General features: G+C 46.5%; 1 protein-coding gene across 8 annotated transcripts in view; it reads left to right on the top strand.

The window, feature by feature from the left end:
- The window catches only part of axo (axotactin), a 224,121-nt gene that overhangs the window by 167,628 nt on the left and 36,929 nt on the right, over positions 1-19,564 (top strand). For all 8 annotated transcript variants that reach the window (XM_070540822.1, XM_070540819.1, XM_070540820.1 and 5 more), the window contains 7 exons: positions 1,345-1,567; positions 3,448-3,552; positions 5,620-5,762; positions 8,767-9,021; positions 12,103-12,255; positions 14,796-14,981; positions 17,137-17,277. In XM_070540822.1, the coding sequence (XP_070396923.1) occupies positions 1,345-1,567; positions 3,448-3,552; positions 5,620-5,762; positions 8,767-9,021; positions 12,103-12,255; positions 14,796-14,981; positions 17,137-17,277 (1,206 nt within the window). The remainder of the gene's footprint in view (positions 1-1,344; positions 1,568-3,447; positions 3,553-5,619; positions 5,763-8,766; positions 9,022-12,102; positions 12,256-14,795; positions 14,982-17,136; positions 17,278-19,564) is intronic.

Below are 19,564 nucleotides of genomic sequence, written 5' to 3'. Positions count from 1 at the left end.
CAATAATTAAAATTAAATTGGGTTGTTTAACCTCCCTAATTTGGACAGCGCCTTATGGGATACAGTGCAAGGAAAGGCTCCGGAATAATTTTTACCACCTTGGGTTTCTCACCGTGCTCCTAAAGCACGATAAGAAGTGTTTTTACAGTCCTTCCTCAATTGAATTAAAGCTGCCGCCACTGAGTACGGCTCCACTGAGCCACTGTGACGGGTATGGCCGATAAGATGAAGTTCATCGTCTATGTAGTTTAACTGTACAGTGTAAGTCGGCGCAAATGGCTACCTTCGCGACAATGCAGTATAAATTTTTATCCGAAGAAAAGTCATTTAAGTGAAGCATCGATTCGGCACCGTGAAAATGTACATCTCCCGTGATAAAATGTTCGCTTTCGACGAGTAATACGTTTTTTGTGGTTGTTTCACCTACGGAAGAGGCACATTATTAAGAAATCACTGCGTGCCGACTCCGCAGCAATGCTACGTTGTTGTGCCGGTAACACGGGGACGGATATACTTTTTAAGTGCAGTTCGTAGATGCTGTTATTTGCAAGAAAATAATAGCCATATGCCGGGATTACCGTCGCGGCAGTTTATACACAAGCAGCGCTCTAATGCACGGAGAACAGGTCACGTGAACGTTTTTTGCCAACCAGTGCCCACTTCGGAGGTGGGGCAGGTGGGAGGGGCACGACCAGTGACGTCACGCTGTTTGCAAACAGGGATACGTCTGTAGGGGATTTCGCAAACGGTATCGAATAGCACGGCTTATAGCGTTCTGCAGTGGCGAGACCGTTTTCTTCTGTTCCTCACAAGCCTGTCCAACGATAAGGCTAGGACAATTAACTCTGCTCCGTATTACCTGTTACGATCCCCGTCGCGTTATCTGAAGAGCGAAAAATAAATAGTGCTAAACAGAACCTATTTATTCTCTATAAAATATTGCACACGAAGTACCAATTACTACATAGAACGGTTCCTTTTGAGAAGTAATTTAATTGTAGATGGAGTACCTCCATTTGGCCTTTGCTCAATGATAGAGGAGGTATATTTTAGTTGAGGTAGGACTGTAGCAGAACTTCTTGAAAAAAAAAATTGTGAATGTAGCAGTAGTTAGTTCCGCACAAAAGTCTTGCCAGCACTCCGTTTTACAGGGTGAAGAGGATCAATATACGCAATCCCCGTATCTTATCCATGACCACGGTGATCTTTTGCTAACATGGTGTTCACTTAGGCGAACTGGGTTGGTAAATTCACGGCAAGTTACCTGCGCAAATCCGACACAACTCGCACTGAAGACGCCATCTTGTGCGAATCTCTTAACAACTGACCGCTTGCCTCTCGCAGACTACGAGCTCTCGTTCGAGTACACGGTGAACGGCGAGCCCCGGATCGTCAAGTTGCTGTCGCGCAGCCGCCTCAACACGGGCGAGTGGCAGCAGGTGTGGCTGGACCACGACACCCACCACATGCGGTTCACCGTCAACCTGGTCTCCGTCATGGTCGACCTGGCCAAGGACGAAGGCGTCGGGCCCTTCGAGGGTCCCCTGTACATCGGCGGCGCACCCAAGTGAGCCTCGACTCTTGGTATCTGAGCGTCCACGCGAGGACGGACGATAGAGAGAGAGATAGAGGAACTTATTATGATAGGAAATCTGTAACGTTGCCCTGTATCCGACCTACTAATTAGCATTGTGGAAGCGAAGTGGGAGCAAAAAAAAAAGAAGAGAGGAAATTGTTGGTGATGAGTACGAAAGTGGGGTGAATGAGTTTGAGCAGCGAAGACTTTAAAGTTTCAAATCCAGACCGTTCTCTTGCAAGAACTTGATGAGAGCTTTTGGCGCACCACGCAGATGACAAGGTTCCGGCGAAGGCGCCAAAAGAACGTTATCAGGCAAAGGTTGATTGATGAACTTGGACAAATATTATGCCATTGCGAGAACAGAATGGCGGACTATGCTAACCCTACTCATTTTCGATGTACAGAGCAAAAAAGTCGCACTTTCGCCAGGAAAGCGAAGCATCGATTGCGATAGCAAATTAGCAGGCAGCTATACGCAGTTGCCGCGGGAGTAGAACGCTGCCGCCCGCCCTCCGCCGTGTTCCCCTCCCCCGGTGCCTGGCGGGCGACGGAAGACGGCACGCTTCCTCCCCGCTTCTCTATTTTTCGCGCGGGCGAGATTGAGCAGCCGATCGTCGGCTCCCCTCGCACGCTTTCACACGCACATACAGCGTGGGGCGCGGTCACGGTGTTATCGCCCTTGGACTTTATACGGACCATCACAGTGATGCCGATGGCAGAGATGCGCCTGTAGTGTCCATATAATTGCTATCGCAATAAAATATCCTTTGAAGAATAACTACCGGAAGCTTCACCACACCTCTTGATCTTTATTGCTCAAAAATTTACGTCATGCGTTCTTTTATATTTTTCGACTGCACCGAATATGATGGTAACGCCGTTGAATCGTCGTGAGGTGATGATCTGAAAATTTTCTGTATACATGCAGTATGTTTGTAAAGGAGCAAGCAAAATTAGCAGATCACTATACATTGAAACCTGTGCTTCATAGTTGTTAGCGTCTATGAACAACATTAAGGGTTACGGACTGGATTCAAAGGGAAGGGAAGCGTAGCAGGGGGCGGCAGAAAGTTAGGTGAGCGGATGAGATTAAGAAGTTTGCAGGGACGACATGGCCACAATTAGTACATGACCGGGTTTGTTGGAGAAGTATGGGAGAGGCCTTTGCCCTGCAGTGGGCGTAACAAGGATGCTGCTGCGGCTGCTGCTGATGATGATGAGCAACAATCATTACCGTGTAGCTACTGAATACCCGGACATTTTTATTAGTTTTGCCTTAAAAAAATCATGCCATCGGAGTGGAAACGTATTTTTTGCCTTCTCAGAACGTGTCAACAGTGCCACCTATTTTGGTGACGTCACCCTTTGCAGCATGTCTTAAAGTATGAATGGTACACATTTTCACCGGGAATAGCGTGTCCAAGACTCCGTGTTGCGAGGTACTTGGAAGAACTCGATGGTGTCACACAGTTCTTGAGAAAGCCATCATAGCCGCCGCCAATATCACGTCATTACAGCACTCATTAGCATGTTTCCCAGTGATCACCCCTTACTCTTGCCCTGCTGCAGCTGATTCCATTGTTCGGCTACAAAATTTCTAATCTCTCGATCTTAGTTTCCACTGACAGGGTACCCTGTAAAATGTTCTGCAGATTGTGTACTCTAAGCAGATAGCCCCAGCCCTCCTACTTGTTTAATTCATGCAGTTTCACTTCGTAATCACACAAAAAAAGAAAATAGTAACGACCGGTTATGATATATTATGCCTTGTTTCACACCGATTTGAATTCATCATATTTATCGCGATGATGTCCGCATGTCCATGGTAAACCCTTCAGACATAACACCGTTGATTTGTTACCTTTCAGAGATCTACTTACCCATCCGGACATCACCGAAGGCTTCATAGGGTGCTTTAGAGGACTGATAATCAACAATCACGTGGTGAACCTTTACAACCACCTAAGCCGAAGGTGAGTTGCGTTGTCAGCGTGTATTCATTTTCTAACCTGTCATATCAAGTTTCTATTCTACTATTCCAATGTGCTGTGCCGCCTACTGTGCAGCAACCATTGTAATGGATAATCTCGTAGCTGGTTAAACCTGCAGTACTTATCTCTTCATTGTGCGCCTGACAAGGCTCGAGGCCATAATTGTCTGTGTTTCGTTAAGGGTTGTTAGGGGACGTTTGTGCTTTATCTATCCTATTCTTACTCATCTGTGACTTTAGCTGTAGGCGTAGTTAACTCGTGGGCTGCAGCATTCGCACACTATGGCCAAATTTTTTATGCATTACGAGAGAAATACAGGCTACGACGTGTTCTTCGCAATTCAAGAGTGCCGGTTTTAATACTGCCATAGCGTCAGCGATAAAATTCTCATAAAGTAAGCGTAGTCTTTCGTATACGATGTGGTTTATCGATTCTTTCACTTGTTCTTCCTTCCTTTAGGACGAGAGATCGGTAAGTGCTCAGATCGCCAAGTTTTAGCATGGTGACTAACAGCACGCATACGCGGCCTGTGACACTTGTTTATATCTGCACTAATATCTAGAAGCTAAACTGCACGTCAAAGTGACACTGTGCTGCCCTCATTCAACTCTTCTTGGCACCATCTTTCCTGGCACTTATCCAAGTCTTCTTTGCATTTCTTCATGTATGCCACAATGCTGATGAAAACAGCTTGTATATTTATGAAAATAGACAAATTTATATCTTTCCCTTCCGTGATTGCAACTGAAGGTATTTCCTGCCAAGAAGCAACAGAATAGCAAGCTTTCACGAAGCATAAGCTTTTCTTTCTTGGTTGAGACTTTTGCTAAAGCAATGCGATGTACTGGCGTCATTAATTATTGTGACATAGCGCGTGGTTTGTTCGCGCTTTTCCGATGGTTTGCACAGCACAAAAAAGGCAACTAAAATTCACAACAGTTTTATTGCATTAAGTGGTTCGTTTCTAGGGCTGATAACCTTTATGTTCGGAGTTAAATTTTTGGTTAACTTTGGCAGTAGAGACAGCTCTAAGGAGAGGCGTTGGTCCCAGGTTCGATACCCCGGATCATGGTGAATTGTTATTCAACCATGAAAGTTTGTTTTCGTGCAAATTGTACGTTTTTTGTAGTTTCGTGCTAGTTAAGGGTGGACGACAATTTTTCCTTTTCATTAAACTCCTCTCACGGAACTAATTTAACTAACGGCAGCCTTTCTTTGATATGTTTTCGTCAATAATGCGCTTAATTGCAGGATGAGTACCTTTAGTTTACATGCAGTTTCTTGTCTTCTTGGCATTTCAAATGCTATGATCCTTGCGGATAAAGTTATGAATTGTTTACTTGATGGGCTATTTACTTCAGCGTATTTGGGTGACTATGCAGTTTTTATGTAAAACTCGCTGAAGCTCTCGTGCGCCAACACAATGATGGGTCTACAGTAAGCATGGACCAAAAGGCCTGCGCATTTGCTGTAGTTACTCGATTTCACGTTTCATACGCTATATTTTATCAACGTCATAGCTAATCTTCTAGCACCGGTATTTCAACACTGCAGTTTTGCGGCTTCGAATTACGATATCGATTAGAGCAGACTTTTGATCTCGGGCACTGCATTATGTCTGGCACTATCTGTAACCATTATCTTACCGGAATATGTTCGGCTAGGCACAGAAAGCAGCCAGGAGGGACAAAATGTAAAAATAGAGTTTATCACAGCATGCCAGGATGTTCTAGAAACAAATTCTATTGTTACCAGCTGACTGGATGAGCTTGAATTTGAACATTTAAGGATCTAACCTGAGCTTGTACCAGTAGTACATAACCACTAACAGTTTCCAGTTCACTTACTCACCCGTCTGTTCACCCTTCTTTTCACACTTCTCTGCATCTTTTGTAAGAAGCCTCTCGGAACCTTTGACTGATCTCGTTCGTTTTCTGCTGTTGCCACCGTTTGCTGCACTCAGCACTTGCCGTCGGGCTCAATGCAGTCGTTGTTGTTTTCTTCCTCCCCGCCCTGTTGTCGTCGTCGTCGCGGTGATGGTGGTCGCAGGGTGCCGGACATCGTGATGGACTGCCAGCCGTCGTGCTCGTCCAACCCGTGCCTGAACGGCGCCACCTGCCACGAGAACTGGGGCTCGTACAACTGCGAGTGCGAGAACGCGCTCGCGCACTCCGGATTCAACTGCGAGAACAGTTGAGTGCTTGCTGCCAGACTTCTCGCATAGTTTTGGATCCCTTCGCGCGGTTTGCCTTAGTGTTTGGTTTGGTTAGATTTGGAAGCTTTACTAACTGCTACTAGGTTTTGCCATCATTTTGCGAAGTGGGGACGGTAGCATGCGAGGTGTCTGATATGCATTCTCACGCTAGGCCCTGTTGAATGCTTTGGGCAGACCGTTCAATCGAAAAGTTACAGAAGCGAACACCTCACCACTTCATTTTGAGCCTCTGAAGCCCCGCAGGAAGAGAGAGAGGTTGATTGACCGAGAATGGGAAGGCCTACTGTCCGCAATGTAAGTGCCTAGTGCGCGGCTATCACTGAACGTCGGCAAGCAATGAGGGGAAGGGAAGGCAAGGGAAGCCAAGGCAGGAGAGAGGCAGAGATAAGAGGGAAGGAAGTGTTCGGTCAGAGCTGACACTCCTGCTGGTATAAGCCGCTTGGCAAACGCTAAACGTTGTCAGTAAGAACGCGTCACATATCCATGACGTCTTCTACCGTAGCTTTATGCAATCAACATGAGTTCCCGGCTATATAGGTATGCTGCGCTTCGGCTAATGCATGTAGTTAATTATAGATCCTCTATCTACCTTATCTCCTCTTGCATTCTCATTCCTATATTCCCCTCTCCAGGTATGAGGTAGCCAACTGAACAAATTGCAAATATTTCCATACTTTGGCTTCCCCCACTACCAGCACTTTCTCTCGAGTAACTTTAGAACTATTTTAGATTCATGTAATGACAGGCTAATAAGTGAGTTTATACCAGACGTCTAAGCAAACATTCTTGAATTAAGTGCAGTACAGAGGTAAATAGGGCGCTATTTTAGTGACACAATGTTTCGGCTGACAGGCATAAAAATTATGCGATAGTCTCCGATCAATTGCTTAATTATGTAAATTTAACTGTCCACAATGTGGTCTGTTTTCTTTAAGGCACATGTCTGGGGTACAGAACCAATAGTGGTCGGCGTTCGAGGAATGCCCACTTGCTATCGCCACTTAAGTGAAATGCGCCGGCAAACTTCCAGCAAAATGCACGGCTTATTTTCCTACAGAAAGTTGCAGTTTCACCCGTAAGGCGAGACATCGATTGCGGTAGCAAATTAACAGAGAGCTACACGAAGGTAGGATAGTAGCTTTATCGGCCGTATAAGCTTCTAAACATAGGCATAGTAACTAAATTAAGAAGCATAGTGTCACGCGAGTACAAGCAAACATGAACACATCTCACTTGATGACCGCGGAAACTCGCTGTCAGAACGCTGGTGTGAGGAAGCGCGGCCGAAACAGCGAGCGAATTGACCTTCGTGCTGCCTCTCGCATCAACGCGAACTAAGCCGTGAAAACACAGCGCACGGCGGGCTCTGTTCCCGTCGCAGATGGCTTTCAAGATAAGCCGGCCCGCGCGGGCACGCGTGCCTACGCAGGAGCCACCGAAGTAGAACGCGCCCTTGTCCCTCCCCTCCCTTGGGAGCCGTGCGCGCGACGGAAGACGGTGCGCTTCCTCCCCGCTTTCCTCCCTTGTGTGCACGAGATTGAGCTGCCATCGGCCGCTCACCCTCGCACACCTTCGCTCACACATACAGCATGTAGCGCACGGTTACAATGTTATCGTGCTTGGACTTTATGTGGAACCTCAGGGCGACGCCAACGTAAGGAATGGGCCTGGAGTCTCCATATAGATGCGCTCGCAATGTAACAAACTTCACGCAGTGCGAGATGAAACTGTGGAGATCAGTGTGCACATTGGAATATTCGGGGACGAAGTTCTCGAAACTACTGACTATTATTTTGTAGCCATGGAAACTGGTGTACCAGTTACCCTACCATTGGTAGAAGTTTACTGGGTTTAATAGTGTAAGGGCTTACGGAAAGTCACGTATCTCTTGTTCGCCTAGGCTTATGCATAGACAAGATAATCAAAGTGCGGGTTTGGACGAGTTTTCAGGATAGGACTTGAATATTGCAGTGCTGGAAGAGAAGGAGACACAATATAGGATATATAGGGGTGAACGGCGCCGCGGGCATAGCGGGAAACATTCCTGACAACCGTTTCGCGAATTGGGAGAATCAGCCTCTGGCGCCGGCAAAAGATGTTGCTCGTTCGCGGGCAAGCCTAACACAGAACAAGAAAAGGAGCGAGTATAGGCAAGGCATTCTTCTTGTGGCGCTTGAACTAACATGTTTACACCTCCCCCCGGTTCATCCGGCCACTTTACGTTTAGTACCCTATATACACGTGCACGCTTACGGTTCGCAGTGCATACCCACTATGACGTGGTAGTGAAGCGTATAACGAAGCTTCGCTACTCGGCGCGATGAGGTGGTCCGCTTAACCCCTGTTGCTGAAGTGAATACGCACGCAGTCGGGATCTCCGCATCGGAATAGGATCGCGCGAAAGCGGAAGTGCGAGGGCAGCGTCATTTTACGCCACAATTTTTGCGCTAGTGAGGGGTTGGACAAAGAGGTCTGTTTCACGGTGTCGTATTCGTAATCAGGTAGATTAATGTATAATCGGACGCCAGTCATCTCGGTCTACATGGATGTATTAAAATGTACGAACACGGAACTAGACCGCCACTTTCCTACATAAATACTGTTGGTAATTAAGTAGATAAATAATGTAATCAAATAGTTAATGGATTACTTTGGTTATTCTTGCAAATGTTATCTGCGTGCGTCGATAATATATCCGTAACGACGTAGAGTAACACTCGTACACCTCTTTTTTGATGAATTGAAGTAAAAGAAAACGCTTTATATACGCAGGTTTTTGTACTTTCCCGGTGCTCGTATTTTCGTATTCCTAAATATGTACCAACTAACCCAAGATTCACTTGCTTACTTATTTAAGTCGATTAGCCTTTTTTACGACTGCCGCGCTTTTGCTTTACTGCTGCGATTCACTGCTGTCTCACCTTCTGATTTAGTTTTTCTGCTTTGTTTCTCTTTGTCCACTTCCTTGACCTCCACTATAGACCTGAACGAGAACTCGATGACGTTCATCACGTCCAGCTCGTGCTACCACCGGGCCACCCTGGGAAACGTGTCGGATCCCGTCCTTGAACAAGACATCCTGCTCAGCTTCCGCACCTATCAGTCCGAGGCCTTGCTCCTGTATTCGTTCAACCACCTCAACAACTTCGTGCAGCTTCACTTCGAGAAGCGGAAGCGCGTCGTCTTCACCTTCAACTCGCAACGCTCCATTGTGCAAGGTTTCGTCGAGGCACCAGGTGAGCTTTTTTTTTCAAAAGTCCAAACCGTTGAACAGAACTATTTTGTTCCGCGTGACTTCTTCCTTTCGTCGAGCGTTCCTTTTTTTAATGCCAAGCGTTCTACTCAAAGACAGTCAGAAGACCATCTTGAAGGGGCTGCCCCTTCAGATGTTCAACCAGTACCAACTCGCCTAAATGTCGATCCTTCTACAGTCAGAAGACAGTCAAAGACAGTCAAAACCTGTCTCTCAAACCTACTCAAAGACATTCAAAACCTGTCTCTGGTATCTCGTCGTTTTCATGAGTCAACGAGAAGACTCCTACCTCCATCTGCAGTCGAAGATGGGAAGTAGCTGATGCTTCGGTTGGCGGGAGCTCGCGGTACGACGGGGGAGAGCCAGCCAATTGCGTTGAGTGTGGCTGGTGTCGACGCGCGGCCTTGATGCGCGGCGCGAAGTGAGCGTCAAGTTTCGTTATGCTGACATTGTATTAGGTCGTCGCGTGCTATCGCGCCTGAGCTTTGAAGTGCCTGAATTTTAGTTACATGCCGTGGTGTAGCGCTTGACAAGGAAAGCGTTCGTGCACTCGTACTCTTTTTGGTTCAGAGCGATGCTCACCATGGGAAGAAGCATACGCTTGCTGCGGTAAAGCTAGGGATACGATGGAACACGTTTTTTTAAAATGTGAAGATGTCAGCCCGGCTGTCGGTTTAGGCTCCGCTGGTCTCCTTCAAGCTCTTGGGTTCAGGGATAGCAGGGGGAAAGTAAAGATGTCCGCAACAGGGAGATGAATAAACGGCAATTGGAGGTTTGGCAGCAGAAAAGCAGGGAGACCACAAACAACGGAGGCGTACAAACACAATGTTCCCAATAATGGTTCAGAAAGCTTGATGTAAGAAATATTTTGTTTGCAAAAAGATAAAATTGGTAAGACGTTGAGCAAAACAAGGGAAAAGAGCTTGGTGGCGCAAACCAACTTACCGTTTCAAAGGGAACGCTCATGGCATCCATCCACCCATCCATCTTGCTTAGTTCAGCTCGCCCGTAGTTTAAACTACAGTTCTTCAAGTCGTGCACATTGCAACGTATCAGAAAGTACTTTCGTATGACGTAACTAAAGACAACTCGCGCTTTTCTACGCAACCTGCATATTGTACATCTTTTGCTTGTTTTTAAAGCAGCGCCTTGAAGCTGTGCGAAAACGCGAATCTGTTTCAGTTTGCGCCCACATGAAAATTACGTCACGTGCTCTATCGCGTGCTACACGAAAGAAATTAAAAGGGGCGGTTAAGCAGGTTGCACCTGGTTTGCTACCCTATGCTGGGGGAGGCGGAAGCGGGTAGGGAAAGAGAAAATGGAAAGGGAGAACGAAAGGAAGAACAAATGAAGCGTGCGTGCGCACACATGGCAGCTTTCCCCGTGCAATCAGCGGTGATTGCAGAGTTCGGATGTATTGAAAAAGTGCAGCAGCGTTCTTGTGACTCGCAGCACGAATGGCAGTTATGGTGACAAGAACATAACGGCCAACACTGGGAAAACATTGCGTGCTTTAGTTTGAGACTTCAACATGAAAAATGCCGAAAGTTGGGAGCACGAGCTTTCTATCATTGCCCTTCTCTCCTTCTCTCTCTCTCTATGTTGTAATTCGAAAGTTTGCCCTGTAGCATAAAGCGTGTGAGGCACGAAAGTTATATGTACGTGCATAGTTCTCGCTATCCGCTACAATCGGAACGCGGCCACCATGAACGGATTCGAATCCTTGACCTCGTGTTCAGCGCCCAGACAGCCATAGCCACCTTAAAACGACTATGGGTGTGATTGACGTCGCCCGCGTGAACGCCTGTCACAACATGACGACCTCGACCGACTGTAATAAGCCGCTATACCAAGATGCATCCTGCCCGCCTATCCTCGGATTCGGTGTCTGTTGTTGAGTGTAGTATAACGGCAGGTGGAGGTTTTTCCCTCTGAATTACAGTGTCCTTGTGTTCATATAGGAACTCGGCTTTGAGTTTAAGGAAACGGGAGCTGTGTCGCTATTTCTCGTATGTCGAAATGGAACTGGCATAGACGGCGCTGCCTACGATTCTTCTATACACGCACTGGATTCATAAAAATAATGGGTTGTGTTTTGTTATGACAAACCCTGACACAAATTCTAGTTGACGTTCCAACGTGTTCCCCTTAAGTTCATGATGACTGTTATAACCTTTCCGTTGAAAAGCTGTTGAATTTAAGTCGGACAGCTTGGAATGGAAGTGTTGTGAAACCAAGCGGGACAATGCTTCCCACAATGGTTCGCTTGCGACACCAAGTGCGTTTGTTCTTTTCCCACCATTTGTTTCTTTTTTTTGCTTTCTATGCGATAACGTTTTGTAGAGCAGTTCGACTACTGAAGTTTGTAAGTTATAGACGTTTTCGGCCTGGCGATTATCACGGTGTCATAGCAACCGCTAACAACAAGGTACGTTAGCGGAAACTCTTCTAGAGCGATAACTTTTATGGGCTCACTCCCTTGGTTTCTTTGATGTCCGCTAGTTGCCGTCATAGGAATCCCGAAGGGCTTTGCTGGATTATAACGAAACGGATGTAAAATACATACACAGTGCCCTTACTGGAGACCTACCGCGGTCCAACACCTCTCAGCTATGCGCTGATGCTACATAAGAAAATAATACACCGCCTGGAGTGCGCGTGGTCGCGCCGCATCAGTGTCTGACGCCAGCGCCTCTGCAACTTACGTATCAACCGTCGCCGAGGTGAACCAAGTTTTTTGAAACCACAGGTAAAATGCAAAAACCATGCTAGGAAAACGAAGGACGAAGCCGGTGCGCCCCCACTTGTTTACTAGCCGGTAGCGCCGCCTTCCTCACTGGAGGAGCACGTGGCCTGAAGCCGACAGTCAAGAAAGTTTTGTACTACTCGAAAGGGCAAATTGCTCGCGTATGACTTTGTGTGCTTACTCGAACCGATACCAGGCGAAACGGCGCAAGTCTTGCTGCGCGTAATATTGCTCTAGCTATACCGTCACTGCTTCACATTAGGAACGCAAAACTACAATAGGCCCCCCTCCTCCCTTTTTTTTTCAATTTGCTTTCAGATTTGGCGACGGGTCGCATCATACAGGTGTTTGTGGACAGGCATCCAGACCGCACTGTTCTGCAAGTGAACGGCAACAACGTGACCATACCCCACCCCATGGCTTTTCTCAGCAATTACTACAAGGATCCGTGGATTAAAGGAGAGGAGCTCGGTAAGTACACCGGAAGCGCGGTGAGCAGTGTCCACGTGTTAAAGATAAGTTCAGCCTGTCTCTGGCCAGTGACCAAACACGCAGTCTAAACAATGGCGAACCACGATCCACCTGATTTACCAGAGACAAACGTTGTCCTCAAAGCACTGTGTCGGAGCCTTTGAGATTGCTACTTCACCGACCATCGGGCCGTCTTGGTGGCGATTGAGAAACAACAAAATGAAGACTTTGGAAATGAATGTGTTACACTTTAAAAATGTCTAGTCTTTAATGTAACCATAACTTAACGAGAGGTAACAACCAAACCTAAACACTCAGACGTACGAAGCTGAACGATGAAGATGTAACCGTAGAGGGAACCAAGCTAAGCAATAAGATTAACCGTATCTCTCACTACGCACACCCAGGCATAACTGAGTTAAGCCACAGCCAGTTTTTTAAAGCGAATAGCTTCGTTTGAAACTGTCGGGTGTTTTCGTGGTAGGTCGTCGGTGCGACTGTGGTTCGACTTGGGGGAGGGAAGGCGTAAAAACGCGCCGAGGCAACGTGCGCGTGCTCTCCAGCAACCGGGTTGCAAAAATGGGCGCGGGAGATATGTGGAGGAGAGGGGGCTCCCGTCGTGCGTAAGCTCTCTCTTAACGGAGTGGCGGGGAAGGGCAGAAATCAGGATCAGGTCGCCCGTTAGCTCGCGCGCTTGTTCGTCACTGGAAAGCGAAGGAAGAGTCTCGTACTCTTGGGCAAGTGAGCGGCAAGGAGGAGGAGAGGCTGTCGCTCGCGCACTCGCTCGCTCCTTCGTCGCACGTCTTGCTTCTCGCTCACGAAAGATACACTGCAGGCATGTCTCTATGCTGCAGGCGTAGCCGAGTGTTCTCTGGAACGCTGACAGCATCGACAGACCGAGAGCAGTCGGATGTGTTCGCTCTTCGCATGATATGATACCACAGTGCGTGGGATCTGCACAATTTTTTTATAAGTCAAGCTGTTCCTTGCGAATCTCGCTGGGTTTTCGGATCGTGGGTGCTGCGGCGTGGCGGTTCCCAAACCGAATAAGCCAACCAATCACAGCGGAGCGCGCACCGCTGGCTTTCTTGCACCACCACCAGGTGGCGCTCGCCTCCGCAGATCCGGTTTATTTTATGCGGACGACATTGTGTTGCTAGCTAACAAGCAAAGTGATTTGCAACGTCTGGCTAATATCTGTGGACAGGAAGGCAACGATTTAGGTTTGAAGTGTAGTGTTAGAAAAACAGGTGTTATGATATTCAATGAAAACAGTGAACAGACAGTGGAGATACAGGGCCAAGAAATACCTCGGGTAATAGAATATAAATACCTTGGTATATGGATAAACGAAGGCAATGGATATATGGAAACACAGGAAAAAACCATAACAGTGAAGGGGAAGAGAAATGCAGCCATAATGAAGCACAGAGCGCTATGGGGATACAATAGGTACGAGGTCCTCCGAGGTATGTGGAAAGGTGTAATGGTTCCAGGACTTACTTTTGGAAATGCGGTTGTTTGCTATAAATCAGGGGTACAATCAGGACTCGACGGGAACCAAAGGTCAGTGGGTCGCCTCGCATTGGGCGCTCACGGGAAGACTACAAATGAAGCTGTGCAGGGTGATATGGGCTGGACTAGTTTTGAAGTGAGGGAAGCTCGCAGTAATATTGAGTATGAAGAACGGCTGAGGAATATGGAAGAAAGTAAATGGGCTGGGAGAGTGTTCAGGTATCTGTACAGGAAAAACATTGATTCACAGTGGAGGAAAAGAACTAGGAACCTTACCAGCAAGTATGCGGCCTGTAGGGTGGACAACACAACAACAAAGGTCAAGCGGACAGTCAGAGAAGCTGAATTGATCTCATGGGTGGCGGCAATGGAAAAGAAACCTGCCATGAGTAACTACTTAAGAGGAAAAAACGAAATCAGGAAAGAGACCATTTATGATAACTCAAAGGGAAGCTCATTACTTGTCGAAGCGAGATCAGGATGCCTTAGAACACGCACCTATAATGCGAGACATAAGAAGGAAGAAGAAGCATGTGCTTGCTGTGGTAAAGCTAGGGAAACTACGGAGCATGTTTTATTAGAATGTGAAGACGTCTACCCAGCGGTCGATTTAGGCACCACTGGCCTCCTTGAAGCCCTTGGGTTCAGAGGGAGCAGCGGTAAAGCAAACATGTCCGCAATAGACATTAGTAAGGGGCGACTGGAGGATTGGTGGAAGAAAAGTAGGGAAACGACAAAAGACGGAGACGTACAAAAGCACAGTTCGCAATAGGGGATCAGAAAATTTGGGCGTGGTAGTTCATAGTGTTTTTTGTGTCTTTTTTCATTGTTTAACCTAGGTAGAATATAAGGTAGTATAGTAGCAAGAGCTTGGTGGCGCAACCCACCGCCCCGTTCCAAAGGGGACGCTCATGACATCCATCCATCCATCCGTGGCAGCGGTGGCGGCGGCATTGCATTAGCTTCTCCACAATGCCTGAATAAAACCTTCAATGTCACTTCTGTGTTTTTTTTTACGCGCCCAGAGCTCGTAAAACCGGCAAGAGGAACGTTCGAAAGTGTTCCCAACAGCCAGATGTACTTGGGAGGCGTCGACTTTGTCGGAGCCACCACCAACCTGCCAGGTCTAGTTGGCTGTCTGCAGGGTCTACGCATCGGAACCACTCAAGTGGATCTTGTCAAGGACGTCGAGAACCAAAATGTTACCAAAGGTAAGTTACGCCTCGAACGGGAGGAGGTGGGGGGGGGCAGAGTCGCTGTGAGTCAGAGGCAAACGTGCTTTCAATTTTGCGGTGGGGGTTCAAGAGATTTGATGACAGTAACATCAATTGCGAAGCAGCAGTTCTAAAGATTTCTTACCGGCAAGGTGTCGAGAAACAAGACCAAGTACTCCGATATCACATTTGTTTCAGAGCGGAGCTTCTTTTGCCTACCTCTCCGCTATTCGGTGTGTCCTCTTCCGCTGCTTCTGGTTTTTGTGAAGCTTGCCCTGTGGCACAGTTGTTTATTTAAATGAAAGCGTGGAGGATTTTCTCACGCGCCGACTGCAGTAGTGGCTTAGTGAACTGCCTTCCTGATCTGTTCGTAGTTTGGCAGCTCTTAGCATCCTTTCTTGAGTAGCTCTCGTTCACGGGCAGAGTAAGAACAGGTGGTGAATGTCCGCTGATGAAGCACGGTGCAGAACACTGAAGACAATTCAATGGGCGTTCGGCTGTTGGACCCCGTGTCCAAGTTATGGAAAGTTCAAAAGTTGCCCTAGCCTGTATTCTCCGAAGAGTGATTTCCACAAATGTGTGAATATTACGAGGAAGGCAGCAAACACACGGAGCTATGAAGGTGCGTGTGTCCAAACGGACAAGTGATATTTAGCCTAAAAGAATAGAGCGGGCTACTTAAGGCAAGGTGCCAGGTGGAACTTCTGGTGTGGAATTATTGCGCGCATTTCTGTTAGCTAGATGCTTGTACTGGTTCTGGCCATGGGTCCCTGCGCACAATGCACACAGATGGTGAATGGAGACGTACCTGAGAGGGTTGTGCATGTTTTCGCAAATTCGTGACCTCTTGCAAACTTTCATGAGGTTCTGTATATCCATAAGAGAGCCGGTGTAGATGTCGTCGTCAGCAAAATGGCGGCTTTGATTGCTCAGCGTACGGCCCGCATATCAAGTAGCGAGGCTGAGCTGATCGCTGTCATTGATCCTACAACAATAAAATCATCGTCTTGATATGGCAACGTCCAGTGCGAGTTGTTCAAAAATTTGGGAGGAGACCTCATTGAAGCTACACTTCATGTCATGGATGCAGTATGGACTTCGTGAGTCATTGCACGGGAATTAAAACACTCAGTTGCAGTACCAGTTCTGAAGCCAGGTATAACAATGGCTAGCTTTCAGGTACTGCCCCGTTTCTTTGTCACCGAGAATTCATAAACGTTTTGACCGAATGCTGGCCATCCGACTTTCATGGCAGCTCGAACATCAGAAGTGCCATCGAGCCAAACTCTGTTTCAGACCATATTTTAGTACAGGAAACAGCGAAATAAAAGAGAGGAAAGGCAGGGAGGTTAAGCAGACGCACGTCCTGTTTGAAACCCTGCACTCCCCTTACAGCCACCTGGTACTGATGTCCAACGCCACGGATATAGCGAAGGTCTATGACAATGTCGAGCACAAGACAATATTTAAAAAAAGAAGAAGGAGGATCTCGGACTACAAAGAAAAGCATATTTTTGTTCGATTCCACGCTTCTCAGAACTAGATGCATCGTTATCATGATCGTCATCATCAGCCTAATTATGTCCACTGCAGGATGAAGGCCGCTCCCAGCGATATCGAGCTACCTTTTCTGGCACCAGCTGATACCACCTTGTGCCTCAAAATTTCATAACTTCATCACACCACTCAATTCTGTGCCGTCCTCGACTGCGCTTTTCATTTCTTGGCACCCAGTTTCCAACTATAATAGGCAACCGGTTTATCTGCCTTAGCCATCACATGGCCAGGAGAACTCAATTTCTTACTTTAAATTTCCTCTTAAGTATAGGATACTTCGTTCTGCTTTCTAATAGACACCGTTCGCTGTCTTTCCTAGTCAAGGTCAGTTAATTACAGCTTACCAGAAATAGGAGAGGGAAGCTCATTTAAGCATATAAATGAATTGGAGCAAATGTGGCAGCCATTATCAAGACATGACTGACAGCTTACACCTATATCGTTGAAAAGTCAACCATCATTGCATTCTACCGCTACTCACATACGAACACTAATTTCGCAATACATATGAAGGAAAACTTTCAGTATCATTCTACAGATTGAAAATTGACATGGAGCTATAAAGAAATTCTCCTTTTATCCCCTTTTTTTAAAGGACAAATACGTCCCGGCTGCAAGATGATGTGCGACTCTAAGCCCTGTCATCACAGCGGTCTCTGCATCGAAGACTGGAAGAACAACCTGACGAGCTGCGACTGCTCCATGACATCGTATCAAGGGGACATCTGCCAGACCGGTGAGTCATGGACCATCGTTACGCTCACGTGTGACACAAATTCACCCAAGGTCAGCACAAACTGTGTTTTGCGGAATGACCAAGTGAATAAGCTGTTGTTACTAAAACCTCCAGTCGACCTTTGACAGCACTTGGGTTTGTCGGTAGAGTTTAAGCAAAACGACACAGCGAAAATTTGGGCATGGCTGTGTATTCTTTGAGACTGGAAATATTTTATATAAGGATGTGACTGGCATTTAACTGTGTACAAGTGTGGGAGGTGTTGTGCACTCCGAAGCCATAATAGGGCCATATTGTGGCTTTAGCACGTAAAACCCTGCAATACAATTAATTTTTAAGCTTAACTGGTGGCTAAAATATGCCTACTGTATAACATATACGTCATCGGAAATGTAGTATGCAAGGTACAGTCAATAATAGTGAGGCAGATTCTTTTTATGCGAGAATGTGCTTTTTCTTTACTTTTGGCATTGGTCTAACGACTGTAAAAGTGAAACAGTTCCGTTCATAAATCTTCGAGCATTCTTAAGCGCTTGCCAATAACAAAGCACGAAACGATATCTGTCAGGACGTATATGAATGAACCAAGATGGCGCGTGTTGGCGCGCATCTCTAAAGCCCAGACCACACGTACACTTGTGGACGCGCGCATGTTCGGCTCTCCGCTGCTTGCGCCTGCCGTGCCTCGCGAGGAATGGTGCTTTGCATCCACGAAGACGCGCGACAGCACGCGTTCACTGGGCTCACTCAAAGACGCTTTGTAAGACGCCACTTCTTACTTTGTTGAACTTGAAAAAAAGGGGGCACCAGCGAAACACAAAGGACGCGCACACAAGGAAAGGGCGTTAGACACGGACAGACGCTGGACTTTCAACTGTACTTTCTTGAAATTTACACTGCCGAACATAACCTCCGACGCATGCGTATCTTCAACTCCTCCCAAGACCTGTGCTTAGATAACACCTCGAAGACACATTACCGCGTGAAAACAGCCGACGCATTCCCAACTTCTACTCCTTCCAAGACCTGTGCATGAATGTCAATTTTTTATTAATCATATTTTACCTACTCTATAGGTTAACACGTTCCTTGTTTGTTAAACATAAAGCCGTATCACTGACATAAATTTCTCTCTCATTTCCAATGTGAAAAGCTAAGGTTTCGCGTTCGTATCTAGTCTTGCCCTTCCCTAAAATTGTCGCACGACCGAACAATGGCGCAATATTTTCCCACTTATAGCAGCCGCGGTAATGAACCGACAAATTGCTTCCCTGTTTCCCGCCTAAGGATAGGTTATGTTCTTGTAGGCGCTTATTACCACACCTACCTGTCTGGCCTATATAGACGTTACCACAAGCCAACGCAATGCGGCAAACAACACCAGTGTCGCACTTGATGAAGGGTGTCAAGTGTTTAACTTTACACGCCCCTCTCTTCGTCCCCTCGTTTCCAATCCTCCCGCACAAGCTAGCCAATTTGCAAGGTGCAGAAAACACAACGCTTACACCTTGCTTTCCCCCCACCTTCTGAATGGTGTGGGAAATGTTATGAATGTATGGTGTTACTTACAGTTGGCTTTCTTCGCTCTGATGTCGGTGACTTCTGGCCTGCTATACCCTCTACTTTCCGCAAACCGGCTTCAGCAAAAGCCTTAAGAGGAAGCTTTAGCTCGGGTGCTCCTATCTAAATACATGTAAAAAGAGAATTCGTTTTTCTCGGCAACCACTGCACTAATTTTGACGAGGTTTGTTGCATTTAAAAGAAAAACTTAAAGTCTAGCGACTGTTCGTTTCTAATTTTTTAGTTAGGGCGTCAATCTTTTATTAAAAACTTTCTAAAATGCGAAATTTTCAAAAAGAAAACTGTCAAGTTTACAACTCCGTAACTCCTAAAGGAAAAAAACGATAATACAATTCTGTGAAATGCATCTAATAGTACATCCAAAGCGGACAAAATTGATATATTACACATGAATCTCAAAACATTTAGTAAAATGGAAATACAGCTTTTGCAGAACCCTTGTAAACAACGTAACAAATTCACATAAGATGTAAAATGACATATCGAATTTGTCCGCTTTCAATGATCGAACGGATGCCGTTCGCAGAACCGCGATATCTGTTTTTGATACAGAGCTATCAATGTTTAAAAATCGTGCTTCTATTTTTTTCAAATGGTCAAATATATGAAAATCGTTTTAAGAAAATTCAAGCCCTAAATAGAAATTCCGCTTCCAAGAGTCACTAGAATTCAACTTTCTCTTTCATATGCAACAAGTTTCATTAAA

This window comes from Dermacentor albipictus, chromosome 6 (genome assembly GCF_038994185.2).
Source record: "Dermacentor albipictus isolate Rhodes 1998 colony chromosome 6, USDA_Dalb.pri_finalv2, whole genome shotgun sequence".
Lineage (NCBI taxonomy): Eukaryota > Metazoa > Arthropoda > Arachnida > Ixodida > Ixodidae > Dermacentor > Dermacentor albipictus.
Note: the sequence above shows the minus strand (reverse complement) of the source record. Positions and strands in the feature narration are given on the sequence as shown.